The sequence below is a fragment of the Pistacia vera genome, unplaced genomic scaffold (assembly GCF_008641045.1).
Source record: "Pistacia vera cultivar Batoury unplaced genomic scaffold, PisVer_v2 Contig497, whole genome shotgun sequence".
NCBI classification, from domain to species: domain Eukaryota; kingdom Viridiplantae; phylum Streptophyta; class Magnoliopsida; order Sapindales; family Anacardiaceae; genus Pistacia; species Pistacia vera.
In genome coordinates, this window is record NW_022196331.1 from 398,725 (window position 1) to 411,784 (window position 13,060).

Consider the following 13,060-nt stretch of genomic DNA (forward strand, 5'->3'; position numbering starts at 1 on the left):
AACCATATATAAGCGCATGATACAGTCATTCTACTGAGAGAGAAAACAAAAGGAGGCTAGGGTTATTCTTTGAGTCGGCTAGTGTCTCTGTGTTAGGGTTCAGATTCAATTCCAGATTGTGAGTATCAGTCGAGTGATTAGGGGCTTTAATCATTCAGGTGAGAGTGTTGTTCTCTAGGGTTTGGGATATTCTTAGGGTATCTTGTAAGGCTGAGTGCTGTTGTAAAACGGGTAGATCTGGTGAGTGGAATCTGTGTAATCTTGACTGGTTTCTGGTAATCGAAGTGCAGCGAACTCATACCTTTCTTGAGCTCAACGTGGATGTAGCTTATCCATAAAAGGATAAGTGAACCACGGTAAATTGTGGCGTGTTCTGTGTGCTTGATATCTGTGGTATTTCTTGTGTTTCTTGATTTGATTGTGTTGTTTGATTAATCAGTTCTTGCTACTTTGGCATAACATTAACAAATTAAACATCGATGGATCTAGTTACTTAATTAATTTGAAATATTACTAAGACTAACGTAACAATCTACTATCACGAGGCTCCTTACTTAAATCTTGAGAGTCAGGAGGGTTTGAACTTGAGATTAGATGTTTTAACCACACATCCCAATACTCGATCTTGTGAGAGTAAATTATACACTCGACCATCTAGCTAACCTCTTATATTGTCTAACCTTAATCCTTGTTTTTCTTTCTTTTCACTTGGTAATTTAGAAATGTCGGATCGTACTTTACAAATCCAAGTTCAAAGTTGGAGTTTCCGCCAAATCTTAGACCTTGTGAGAGCAAATTACACACTTGATCATTCGGATAAACCTTTACATAAAACTTTTATTCTATCATAGAGGTTTCTTATGTGAATATATGTATATCCAATTACGACGTATGTATACATTAAACAATGATGTGATAAACCATGATTGGTTGGATATATGTACACTTGATACGAGGAAAAAGAAAAAAAACCCTTCTACCCAATTGTACTGACATCATCAGAGTGGTGAAGTGCATCACTTGAGCCGACAAATGTGCCAAAATCCAAGCACCAAGTAGAGTCACATCATCTCCCAAAGCATGCCCTCCATTAACCTAAATTATCTTGCATCCACCTTAACAACACATCCTCCACTAAGTACAATTCATCCCAACCCCCCAGAACTCAAACTCAAAACACAACAGACAACAAACAACATTAACGAGAAGTGTTAGGTCCAAAGCTGACATGTACACCACTGGTCCCTCCTTCTCCAGCTTCCAAAGTTAATTTCCTCATTTGTCCTCCCACCATTTCACACTTGTCCACCGCGTATTGGTTGACTTCTCACAGTCAATCTTCACAGGTGCCAAATCTTTTCCTCACTTCGCAACGGCAGTTAGGCACAGCCAAATCATCCTCATCATCAACTTGCTTATTTGTATTTAGATTTATATCTCTCCATATTATCATGTCATAATCTTTTTATTATATATTATAAGTTTCAGTATAAATCCACAGTACACGAAAGAAAATATATCTCTAGCTCTCCCTCTCTATGTGTTCATTTTCAACAGTTTTACAAAATGGGGTCTTGTAAATTCTCCATGTTCTGTCTTCTATATTTGGTCATTGTGTTGTTTGTGGAGGTTTCTGGGGAGGAAATGAGTGCTGAGATAATGAAAGATCGAGTTTCATTGCTCTCATTCAAGAAGGGTATTGTTTCAGACCCTGGAAAAGCTCTTGAGAGCTGGAACTCTCCTGGCGTTCATGTCTGCAATTGGACTGGTGTAAAATGCAACGATGGTGGTGACCAAGTAGTGCAGCTTGACCTTAGTGGAAGGTCTCTTCATGGCACTATTGGTCCTTCTCTTGCGAATCTTTCCTCTTTATCTGTCCTTGATTTGTCAAAGAATTTCTTTGAAGGTCACATTCCTGAAGAGCTTGGAAACCTTCTTCAACTCACGCAACTCAGCCTGTCCTGGAACTTTCTCCAGGGTGAAATTCCTGATACTTTGGGGCTCCTTCACCAGCTTAATTATCTTGATCTTGGAACCAACAGGCTTGTTGGAGATATCCCGTCGCCGCTCTTCTGCAACAATTCTTCTTCTTCCTTGGCATACATCGACCTTTCGAACAATTCTATAACCGGTGAAATTCCTTTGAAGAATGAATGTCAGCTCACAAATTTGAGATTTCTTCTCCTCTGGTCTAATCGTTTAGAGGGCAAGATTCCTGAAGCTCTTGGAAACTCTTCGAAACTCGAATGGCTCGATTTGGAGTCGAATATGTTAACCGGGGAGTTGCCTTTGGAGATTATACGTAAAATGCCACAGTTACAGTTCCTCTACTTGTCATACAATGACTTTGTTAGCCATGATGGTAACACTAACCTTGAACCACTTTTCGCTTCTTTAGTTAATTCCTCTAACTTTAAGGAACTTGAGTTAGCAGGAAACAATCTTGGTGGAGAGATACCTTCTATTATTGGTGATCTTTCCACCAAAGTTGTACAGATTCATCTTGAAGAGAATCTCATTTATGGCTCAATCCCTCCTGACATTTCTAATATTGTCAATCTCACCCTTTTGAATTTGTCTAGCAACCTCTTGAATGGAACCATTCCACCTGAGTTGTGTATGATGAGGAAACTAGAGAGAGTTTTCTTGTCAAATAATTCACTTTCTGGTGAGATTCCTTCAGCTCTTGGTGATCTTCCCCATCTTGGTCTTCTCGATTTATCAAAAAACAAGTTTTCGGGTTCAATTCCGGATAGTTTTGCTAATCTTTCCCAGCTGAGAAGGCTATTGCTCTATGAAAATCAGCTCTCAGGAACAATCCCTCCAAGTCTAGGAAAATGTGTCAATTTGGAGATTCTAGACCTCTCTCACAATAAGATTTCTGGGATAATTCCTAGTGAAGTTGCAGGATTGAGGAGCCTGAAGATATACTTGAACTTGTCCAGCAATCACTTGGAGGGGCCTCTACCATTGGAGCTGAGTAAGATGGACATGGTGCTGGCAGTTGATTTGTCTTTAAACAGTCTCTCCGGCACGATTCCGCCGCAGCTTGGAAGCTGCATTGCCTTAGAATCTCTCAATCTTTCTAGTAATATTTTGGAAGGTCCTCTTCCATCTTCAATAGGCCAGCTGCCTTATCTTAAGGAATTTGATGTATCATCAAACAGATTGTCTGGTGAAATTCCTGAGTCTTTCGAGGCATCATCAACTCTGAAGGAACTCAACGTTTCTTTCAACAAATTCACAGGGAACATTTCCAGGAAGGGAGCCTTTTCATCTCTAACCATGGAGTCTTTCCAGGGCAATAATGGCCTCTGTGGATCAATAAAAGGCATGCCAAATTGCAAAAAGAAACATAATTTTCATTTGGTCATTCTGCCAATACTACTGTCACTGTTTGCAATTCCTGTAATCTGCGTATTTGGATACCCTCTGGTCCGCAGATCAAAATTCAAAAGGCAACTATCAGTATTCAATGGAGAAAACTTGGAAGATGAAGAGAAAGACAAAGAGGAATCCAAATACCCAAAAGTCTCCTACAGACAACTCATTGAAGCCACAGGAGGGTTCAGTCCTTCAAGCTTAATCGGTTCCGGCCGGTTCGGCCATGTCTACAAGGGAATTCTTCAAGACAACACAAGAATTGCTGTCAAAGTGTTGAACTCAAAGACAGCTGAGGAGATTAAAGGGAGCTTCAAAAGAGAATGCCAAATCCTGAAAAGAACCAGGCACAGAAACCTGATAAAAATCATCACAATTTGCAGCAGGCCAGATTTTAAGGCACTGGTTCTGCCACTGATGTCAAATGGGAGCCTGGAGAGGCATCTATATCCGAGCCATGGGTGTAGCCCTGGCCTGGATTTGTTGCAGCTGGTGAATGTTTGTACTGATGTGGCTGAAGGGTTGGCCTATTTGCACCATTACTCTCCAGTGAAAGTTGTGCACTGTGATCTCAAACCAAGCAACATTCTCCTTGATGACGATATGACAGCTTTGGTAGCTGATTTTGGAATAGCGAAGCTGGTTAAAGAAGTTGATGAGAGTAGTGTTGCTTCCAATGAATCAATGTCCTATAGCTCAACAGATGGATTGTTATGTGGATCTGTTGGCTATATTGCTCCTGGTATGTACATAATTTCTTCTTTAATTTACATCTCTTTCATATTCCATTATATTAAATTTGTCAGATTACTTTCCGATGTTTTCTATTGCGTCCATGGATCAGACATTGAATTTCCTGTAGTGTCAATGTCATTGTTCCTTCATAGTAGAGAGTTTAATTTTCACAGTACTTTGTAGATGCAAATGGTTGACTCATAATACCTTTCACTTTCCCATTTTCAACTCAATCCTTTTTGGTTCTGAAATAGTCAAGCTTGATGATTAGGTGGGTCTTACTCTATAACTTATCCATCACTATTAAAAAATCACGACTTTTTTTACAATTATTATTATTTTTTTTTTTGTAACTGGAATGTCTGGGTCAGTTTGTACGCACCTAAACTAATCCACAGGGTCCATTTCTCGCTAGTATTGGTTGATACTGATTAATCCTTGTTGACTTGATGAAATTTTCAGAGTATGGAATGGGGAAAAGGGCATCAACAGAGGGAGATGTATTCAGCTTTGGGGTGCTAATGTTAGAGATAGTGGCAGGAAGGAGGCCAACAGATGTGCTATTTCAGGATGGTTCAAGCTTGCATGAATGGATCAAACGTCACTACCCAAATGGGCTAGAGCCAATAGTTGAGCAAGCTATTGTTAGGTATATGCCTAAATATAATATTCAAATGCCACCATTTGATTGTAATAAAATCATATGGCATGATGTTATATTGGAATTGATTGAGCTTGGCCTGTTGTGCACCCAATACTCTCCTTCAACAAGGCCAACCATGCTTGATGTTGCCATTGAAATGGGCAGGTTGAAGCAATATCTCTCCGATCCTTCCTCCTATTTGATTCAAGAAGCTTCTCTCAAGGGAGATGCCCTTGTTTGATTGGGCTCATCGAGTTGTGACTATCAATAATTCATCATTAATTGTATTGATTTATTAGGAAAATAATAAAATTTATTTTCATATTGCTCGAACTTGGAGAAACAAAGAGTTATCAAGTTGGATAACTCATTCAGAAGTCTTGTCATCTAGTCACACACCAAGTGGTTACAAATTTCCTATAATTAGTCTTTGATAATCATTAGTTCGTCATTTAGAAAACGAGTAGTAACAATCTAATTAATGATTATCATAAACAGACAAAATTAATGACGTAGTTCTGTAAAATTATTCTTACTATATAAGTATATAAAAAAGGAGATATTCTTTTCACCACCAAAGTGCAAAGATATGCACATCTTAAATATTATAATAGAACCAACCAAAGGCAGCCTTTGTTAAAGGCTTTTTGCAATAATATATAAGAATTTATTGGTGTAATGGGATCTCAAATCAAGTTTGTGTTCCATGAATCAACTTTCATTTCATATCCAATCTCTTTAGAATCATACAAATCTACTTGTTTAATTAATTAAACAACATGAGTAATTCAATTAATTCCCAAAAGAGAAATAGGATCCAGAAGGTCTTGGTAGCTCTTTTGGCCTACCAATATTTGGTAGTGGAGGAACCCTAATCCCCCACTAAACATATTATTAATTTTTATCAAAATGGACTTAGAGCTTTCTTAATATAATATCACTTAATATCAAAATGGACAACTTGTGATAGTAGGTCAAATTGTCCTAGCAAGGCCAAGGATAGACTTAATTAGATATTATAATATATAACTATAATCTAAAGTCATTGCAAATTATGAATTCCTAGTCAATTAATTACTGGTGTAGCTAACCACAAGTTGTGTAGTTTGAGGTTGATTTTGATGGAGTGAGTTATGCTCGGTGTGCACGATCAGAATACATACCCACCATCGTCTCAACCTCCGATACCATGATAGAATGGGTCAAAAGCTAGTTCAAGGGAGAAGAGAGTTCACACACACACACATATATACTATAACAATATACCAAATTGACAATGTGAGATAAATATAACTTCTAACAAAGAATATTTAATCATTTAGATTATCTAATGCTTAATTGTTAGAGCCTCAGACCGACTAGGCACACTCAAGTCTAATGATTTATAAGAGAGGGTAATTTTCTCATTCAATAAGACCTTATTGGATAAGAAGTTGAACCCATCTCAAATTCTATCATGGTATCAAAGCCAAGCCTAGTTGAGCTGAGTGCTTGACCAGTGAGTGAGGAGTTAGAATCAGCAACTACCTCCATCAATAGACATGATCCAACATATGGACTTGATCGTGAGGGAGAGTGCTAGGGGGCTTGACCGTGAGGGAGAGTGCTAGAGTTTCACACCAACTAGGCACGTTCAAGTTTACTAGTTTATAAGAGATAATCTTTCAATTCAAAAAAGTTTTAGTAACTGAAGAGTCAGACCAACCTCAAATTCTATCGCTAATTATAATCTTCCCTGGAAAACAAAGTCTCATATTTCACCAATCTCCTTCAATTTCATGGGATAACTTGATAGAGTTATAGGGTAGAGAAGTTAAATATTTTAATATATCGTGAAACAAATTGCTAGCCTCATCATGTAACTTTTTATTTTCTTCACGAATACTCTCTTAAATTAAATTAAATTAAACTAATTTCCACCACCATATTTAACCTACCTGCACTACCACCCTCACCTTTCATTTGTTGATTATCAACATAAATTAATATAATAGTAATGTAAACATGAATCACACTTGCCACTATCCATTTATGATTTCTCCAAAATATTCAGAATTCATCCAAACTTTCGGTGTCGATAAACATAAAAAATAAAAAAATTTATAGGTTTTAATGTGAGAAAGTTTGATTGAAATTTTGTTTTTTAATATTTATTAACAATAATGAACGGTAACCGGTGTTGATAAGCAAGGTTCGTATTTTCAAACAAAATGCAGACATCCACACGGGGAGACGGAAGGATAATGTAGAAAAGAAAACACTATTGGCAACTTCTTTCAAAGTTTAATCAGATTTAATTCTTCAGATGTTAGTTATCTGGAGAATTAATCAAGAAATACTTACCTTATTTGAAACAACAAAAGCAAATTTATAAAACATTTTCATTCACATCAGATTGGACTTTTGCTGGTTCTACCAGCTTAGATTCATTGAACAAAGCACAAAATAAAAATCCCAGAAAACTCTAGACCATCACTTTAATATTTCATTGAGAAATTAGCCGTATAGTTAGGCTTGTGGTTTGCTCACACAAAGTCTAATGTTTGAGTCCCCTCATAGTACCTACACAGTCAAAGGTTATTATTTCCCACTTCTCAAATTTGTAGAGTTTGACAAGGATTCCAGTTTCGAACTCGAGCTTGCAAAACGAGTTCGGGGGATTTCTGGATTATTATAATATATATTTCACAATCTAAAGTATTAATATTCTATGCTTAGTCATTCTGCAATTTAAGTTCCTCAGGAGACCTTCCAAAATCCGGAAAATTTGTTTATGTTCCTGTCAGTTTCTTGTCTGGTAAGATTCCAAATAGTCTCACAAGATGATGTGTTCTTTACTTTTTCCAGATTTATGCATAGCAGCTGGCCTATTCAATTGCCTTACGCATGCTTCTATCCATGATTTGCTATACAACTTTTTTCTGCTTCTGGATTTGATACTGGTTGTGCATTGTTGCATCATGTTACGACGCATTCGATGTCACATTTTCTCGATTGTGTCACGATTAATCTTATCACCAGCTGCAGATATTGCAGATGTTATAGGAAGATCTAAAATTAGTGATTTGTGTTGCATAGCCATGAAATGACTAAAAATCTTATCAGGGATTTCGTCGCAATAACAAAAATTCATCGAATTGAGCTTCGAATAATTATGTTTTTGCACATATTGAACATAGAAATTTCCATTTGAACAGTGACAAAAAACAGCTTTTGCTTTTGATATTTGAGCTGCAAAAGTTGGTTTCTTTGTCAACAAGGTATTCCAGGAACTTTTTCTGGATATTTCATACTGATGAAAAGTTCTGAAAGACTAAAAAATAAAGAATAGAAAACCAATTTGTCAACCTCTTGCTCTATGCTAGATCATTTCTAAAAATTCTACCAGAAAAAAGTAAATCTTTGCGTATGAAAACTCAAAATATGCAGAACATAGCCTCCAAGAGTAGGCAAAAAACCATAAACATAACAGAACGAAAACACAACGACGATGTTGTACAGGTGTTTAGGCATAAAAGTTTGAGTAATGAATGATTCTTGAATTTTTAAAGAAAGCAACTGTAGATAAAAGTGATAGGCCATAAATGACTGCTACTGGCCAGATATTGTAAGGAGGTTTCAAGCTGGTACAAATGATTACATAACACAGTGATCATCCCACTAGCAATAAAAAGGTTGCCAATACTCACTCTTGTGCACCAGGAAAGTGACCTCCACAAACAATTTTTTGCTTCTAAGTCTCTTTCCATGGATATTACAGGACTATTAGTTGAACTACCCAGTCAAGTAGAAGAGAAAATGAAGTGTAAAACTTCAGAGTTAAAGGCAACAAAACTACAAGTAAATGGGTCAAAACTTTTCCTGTAAGCCTTTTGAGAAAGCGAATGGGCTAAAATTAGCAGGTTCTTTGACAACAGTGCCACGTCATATATGCAAATGCTAAAACTAAATTGCGCATTTGTGTTTAAACAAACTTGGTTCTGATCCTTCTGCAACATTTTACCGAGGTTCAGTATATATCACTTCACCTGCTTCGTTCTAGGTTTCGGTCTTTGGGAACCTCATTCGAAGTCTAGTTATTAGTTAAACATTCAAAATTGTTTGAAAATCATGAAAATGGTATCAAATAAACATATACTTATTCGTATTTGAAGTATTTCCACTCTCCAGATACTTTCAGGTCACCTTCGCTGTTATGAAACAGAGAAAACAGAGCAAAAAACAGAGACAGGTGTAGTTCACCAAAAAACTAAAGCAAGATTTCCTGTACAAAAATATGAACATGACAAAAATATATTTTCAAGTCAGCTTGATTTCTTCACAGAGTTCGATATTGTATTCTTTTCTGCAAGTGAACGAACAAGTTTTAGGCCATTGTTAAATCTATATACAAAAAAGTCCTATCAGTTTTAGAGCAGGTGGTGTTCTCCAGGTAGAAAAAAACTTTTAATTTTTCTTATTCTGAGAAGGAATATTCTCAATTAAACAATGACTAAGATCAATTTTACTTTATTAAGTACTATTAAGTAACAAAAGCACATGGAAGAACAAGCCAAGCAAGAGTTATATATGCATTGAAGAATTAAGAATTAATACTTAAATTTTTAACTGTGCCATTGTCAATAAGAATTACTCATCCTTGTGTTCTGCACATATCTGTGTCTTCATTTGCATGCAAATCTGTCGAAATCCAGTTTCTAATATAACTGAAAAAACTGAGAATAAAGAACCTCAAATTGTGTCTCATATCAATATGGCTCAGTGACGCGATTCTAACCAGGGAATTCTATGTCGTTAACAAAACTTTCCTGTAATTATGAAATGGAAAAAGGGAAACATTCTGAATAGTACATCAGAGGCTCTTTATATTGTCAGCTACATAAATTCTTCGAACTCAAAGTACTCAATACCTCAGCAATGAGGAGTGATAAAGGTCAAACATTGAACATTTACTGGTTCTCACAAGTTCATCAAAGAAGACTATCTGCTGTACAATTATCATTCATCAACAATGAAAATGCTAGAATATAAAATATTTAACATCTGGTTCAATTATGTTAAAAACAACCTGCAACTTCACTCAACCTCCAGATTGGTTTTGTTATTGCACATGAGACAACATTATATTTCAAAAGCCATCAGCTCACAAAACAAAGCAAATATCATGTTATTGAAATTTGTATATTACTTACAATCACTCTGTCAATTTCTGTAGAAAAATAAAATACAAGTTAAAACATATCTAAAAAACACAGTTCCTATAATGAGATTAGGAGGGTACATACACAACTGCTACACCGTCTACATTATACACAACAAAGATGCAAGTACAAAATTCAAATCAGGTCAAATTCATGTGTCTAATCTATATTTCCACAGAATTCAATGAAAAAATAGGTATGGTCACACACTCACTTATGTTACAGCCGGCAATAGATGAATGTTCAAGGGCATTGTTTCAGGAAGAATTGATTCAGTGGCTTGATTAAAGCCAAAAGTGTAGCATTGCCTGTTAACAAAAACCAGTCATGTTATAAATAATGTATTGTTGACATAGCAGAAGAAAATAAAATTATGTTCATACGTGCACAGAAGTTTATTAAAAATAGCATGTAAATGCAGAAGGATAAAAAACGCGTTCAAGAAATAACAAGATGAATAAAAGCATACCTCTTGTAGAGGAAGAAGGGATGGCTCATCAACTGGACGGGATTTCTTAGTCCTCCAACTTTGCATCTCAGACTGTACTGCATTGAGTTGCTCACGTATCTCCTTCAACAAATTCAATTCCTCTTCCCTTTCAGCAACAATTTCATGCCTTGCACTATGTCTCTCTCCCTCAAGCCGCTCAACTCTCTGACTTAGCTGTTGAAACTCAGAGTGAATTTCAGCATGACTGAATTTTTGGGAAGCAAGAGGTGGCTTGAAATCAACACTTTTCCCTTCCTTCGATTTCGATAATCTCTTCTTCAGCTTTGTACCATGCAAAACTGTCTTAATACTTTCAGTTTCATTTTTAACATGAGAATCCAAAGTTACATCCACAACTGGATCCGGTTTCCCAAGTCTGTTCTCTCCTTCCCAAATCCGCTTATTCTTTCCTTTCTCCTCTTTTTTGCAACTTTTGTGACTCTCACTAACTTCTTCTTTTTCCACTCGAGTTTTACATTCTTTTACTTTGTCCAAATTAGTGTTGATTTTGCATCTTCTTAAGTCCGAGGATATGTCATTGCTTAATTGTGAAAGTAAAGTAGACGTTCTGGCCTCCGGCTTTAAGCTTGCAGACTTATCTCCACTTGTATCTTTATGATCTGCAAATTCTTTTACTTTTTCATCTAATTTTTTTATTTGCTCCCAATATGTGTTAAAGTCTCCGATTATTGACTTGCTCGAATTCTTCCTTGACTGCGGGCCATTCTCTATAAAATCCTGACACGGTTTTTCATCCGGTAAAGGTGAGACCATTTCTGGTTCCGGGGTCAATGAGCTTTCCCTTACAATAGCATTTTTGGTTTGATAGGAATCTTCAGCTTGAAGAGGAGGCATAGATTTGAGTCTCCTCACACCCCCATTAGAACCACTTTCTCCAATGGATGCATCATTATTTTGCATATGTAGATTATCCGAAAATCTACTTTCACAGACACCCAATTCAGTACAACCCAAGCTTAATAGCCTGTACTTATAAGCCTGAATTTGGAACTCAAGAGCAGATATTTCCATCTCTTTCTGATACAAAATATCCTCGAAAATTGCTAAAGACTCCTCCGCATGACAAATCTTTTCCTCCGACATTCTCTTATACTGACTTGCTTCCATCATAACCACTGACTTCTCTCCTTGCAGACGCAATATCATCGACAAAGCTTCACTCACTGCAGTACCCGAAGCCTCTCTTTCCACATCCAACTCAGCATAAAGATTCTGCAGAAGCTGTTGCTGAGCACGCAGTGTCTCTCTCATAGCTTTAACATCAGTCTCTGCCATCCCCGAATTCGTATTACCTTCATCCATATCTCATTAAAATCAAACGCCGACACCAACTACACTCCTCTAACCACAAAATTCAATATAATTCTCCATCAATACCAATAACCCATCAAAAACAAAATCCCATCACCCTCTTCCATCCATTACAATAACAGTTCAATATACTCTGCAGGATAGATTCATTCACATACACAAACACAAAGAGGACATAAAGTTTCAAGATAGTTTATACTATAGCAAACTGATAACAGACTTTCAGGCAACAAGTAAATAAGAAAAACAGAAACAAGAAGAGATAGAGAAAAGCTTACCAAAAAATGCCAAGAAAAACCACAGTTTTGATCCTCAAAACGACACCAAACAAACAGTTTTCACTCTATGAATTTGCAGTATTGAAATATCTAAAAAGACTCCAGCTTTCTGCAAGAGAGAAGCTCAAAACACAAACCCAGAAGAACCGCAGACAAAATGATCACAAAAATCCCTCAAAAAAGCACGCCCTTGATCGAAAGATTCCTTCTTTTTTCAACATGAATATCTCATACTCTGGCCCCAGGAGCCTGTTGCCGTTTCTCTCTTTCTTTCTTCCTTGCAAAGTAAAGTAAAGTTACGGTAAACAGTTGCCTAATCAACGATTAAAATTGATTTTGACAAGGATAAATAGTGGAATTAACAGAACAAAGGTGGTATTCAGTGAATTTATTTTCTGGGTGATTTCTGATCGTCGAAAACTCAGAATATCCTTTCTAACGTTTCTTAGAATTTATTAAAACCTTTTTGGTAAAAAAAATACCAAAAAGGTTTACGACGAACTTCAAAATCACCTATCGTTCAATCCGAGTAGTTGAAGAGATATAAAAATGTCTGATATACCACCTAATATTTACATAATTAGTTAAAAAAATTTGTTATTTTTTTTTTAAAATACTCTAGTTATTAACTAAAAAATTGTAAAATGGGTTATTACATTTTATTATTATATCGGATTGTCCTAAAAATGGATTATTACAATCTTATTATTACACCAAATTTTTCGGTCGTAAATATACATAAAAAATAAATTAGTAAATAAAAATAAAAATAAAAATAAATAAAGTAATTTTTATGTAAAATATTTACTACATTTTCTCATAATTTAATCTATAAAATTCATTAAAAAAGAAAGAAAGTAAATTTTGCCTTGACAATATCAATCCTTCAATAAGAAGATGTGTTGGCATTGACATGATTAATTTAGTGCATTAATTAATTAGTCCTTTAATTTCATAATTACCATGTGGGGCACACTGACCTTTCTTTTTTTAATTTCTT

The 13,060-nt window shown here is 35.9% G+C and overlaps 2 protein-coding genes across 3 annotated transcripts; one reads left to right on the plus strand and one right to left on the minus strand.

Moving 5' to 3' along the window:
* Nucleotides 1–1,519: 1,519 nt before the first annotated feature.
* LOC116105301 (putative leucine-rich repeat receptor-like serine/threonine-protein kinase At2g24130) lies at nt 1,520–5,084 on the plus strand. Its single transcript, XM_031391741.1, has 2 exons — nt 1,520–4,123; nt 4,579–5,084. Exons 1-2 carry the CDS (start codon nt 1,567–1,569, stop codon nt 4,998–5,000), a joined length of 2,979 nt encoding a protein of 992 aa, XP_031247601.1. The 5' UTR covers nt 1,520–1,566; the 3' UTR covers nt 5,001–5,084.
* A 4,832-nt stretch (nt 5,085–9,916) lies between these two features.
* LOC116105325 (myosin-binding protein 7-like) lies at nt 9,917–12,556 on the minus strand. Of its 2 annotated transcripts, none has more exons than XM_031391763.1 (3): nt 12,061–12,556; nt 10,430–11,763; nt 9,917–10,268 (listed from the first exon to the last, which is right to left on the minus strand). In XM_031391763.1, the coding sequence occupies exons 2-3, from the start codon at nt 11,744–11,746 to the stop codon at nt 10,245–10,247; spliced, it is 1,341 nt and encodes a 446-aa protein (XP_031247623.1). In that variant the 5' UTR covers nt 11,747–11,763; nt 12,061–12,556; the 3' UTR covers nt 9,917–10,244. The 2 variants fall into 2 exon arrangements, with proteins under 2 accessions (XP_031247623.1, XP_031247622.1); XM_031391762.1 differs by having other exon boundaries at nt 10,430–11,915.
* Nucleotides 12,557–13,060: the final 504 nt, after the last annotated feature.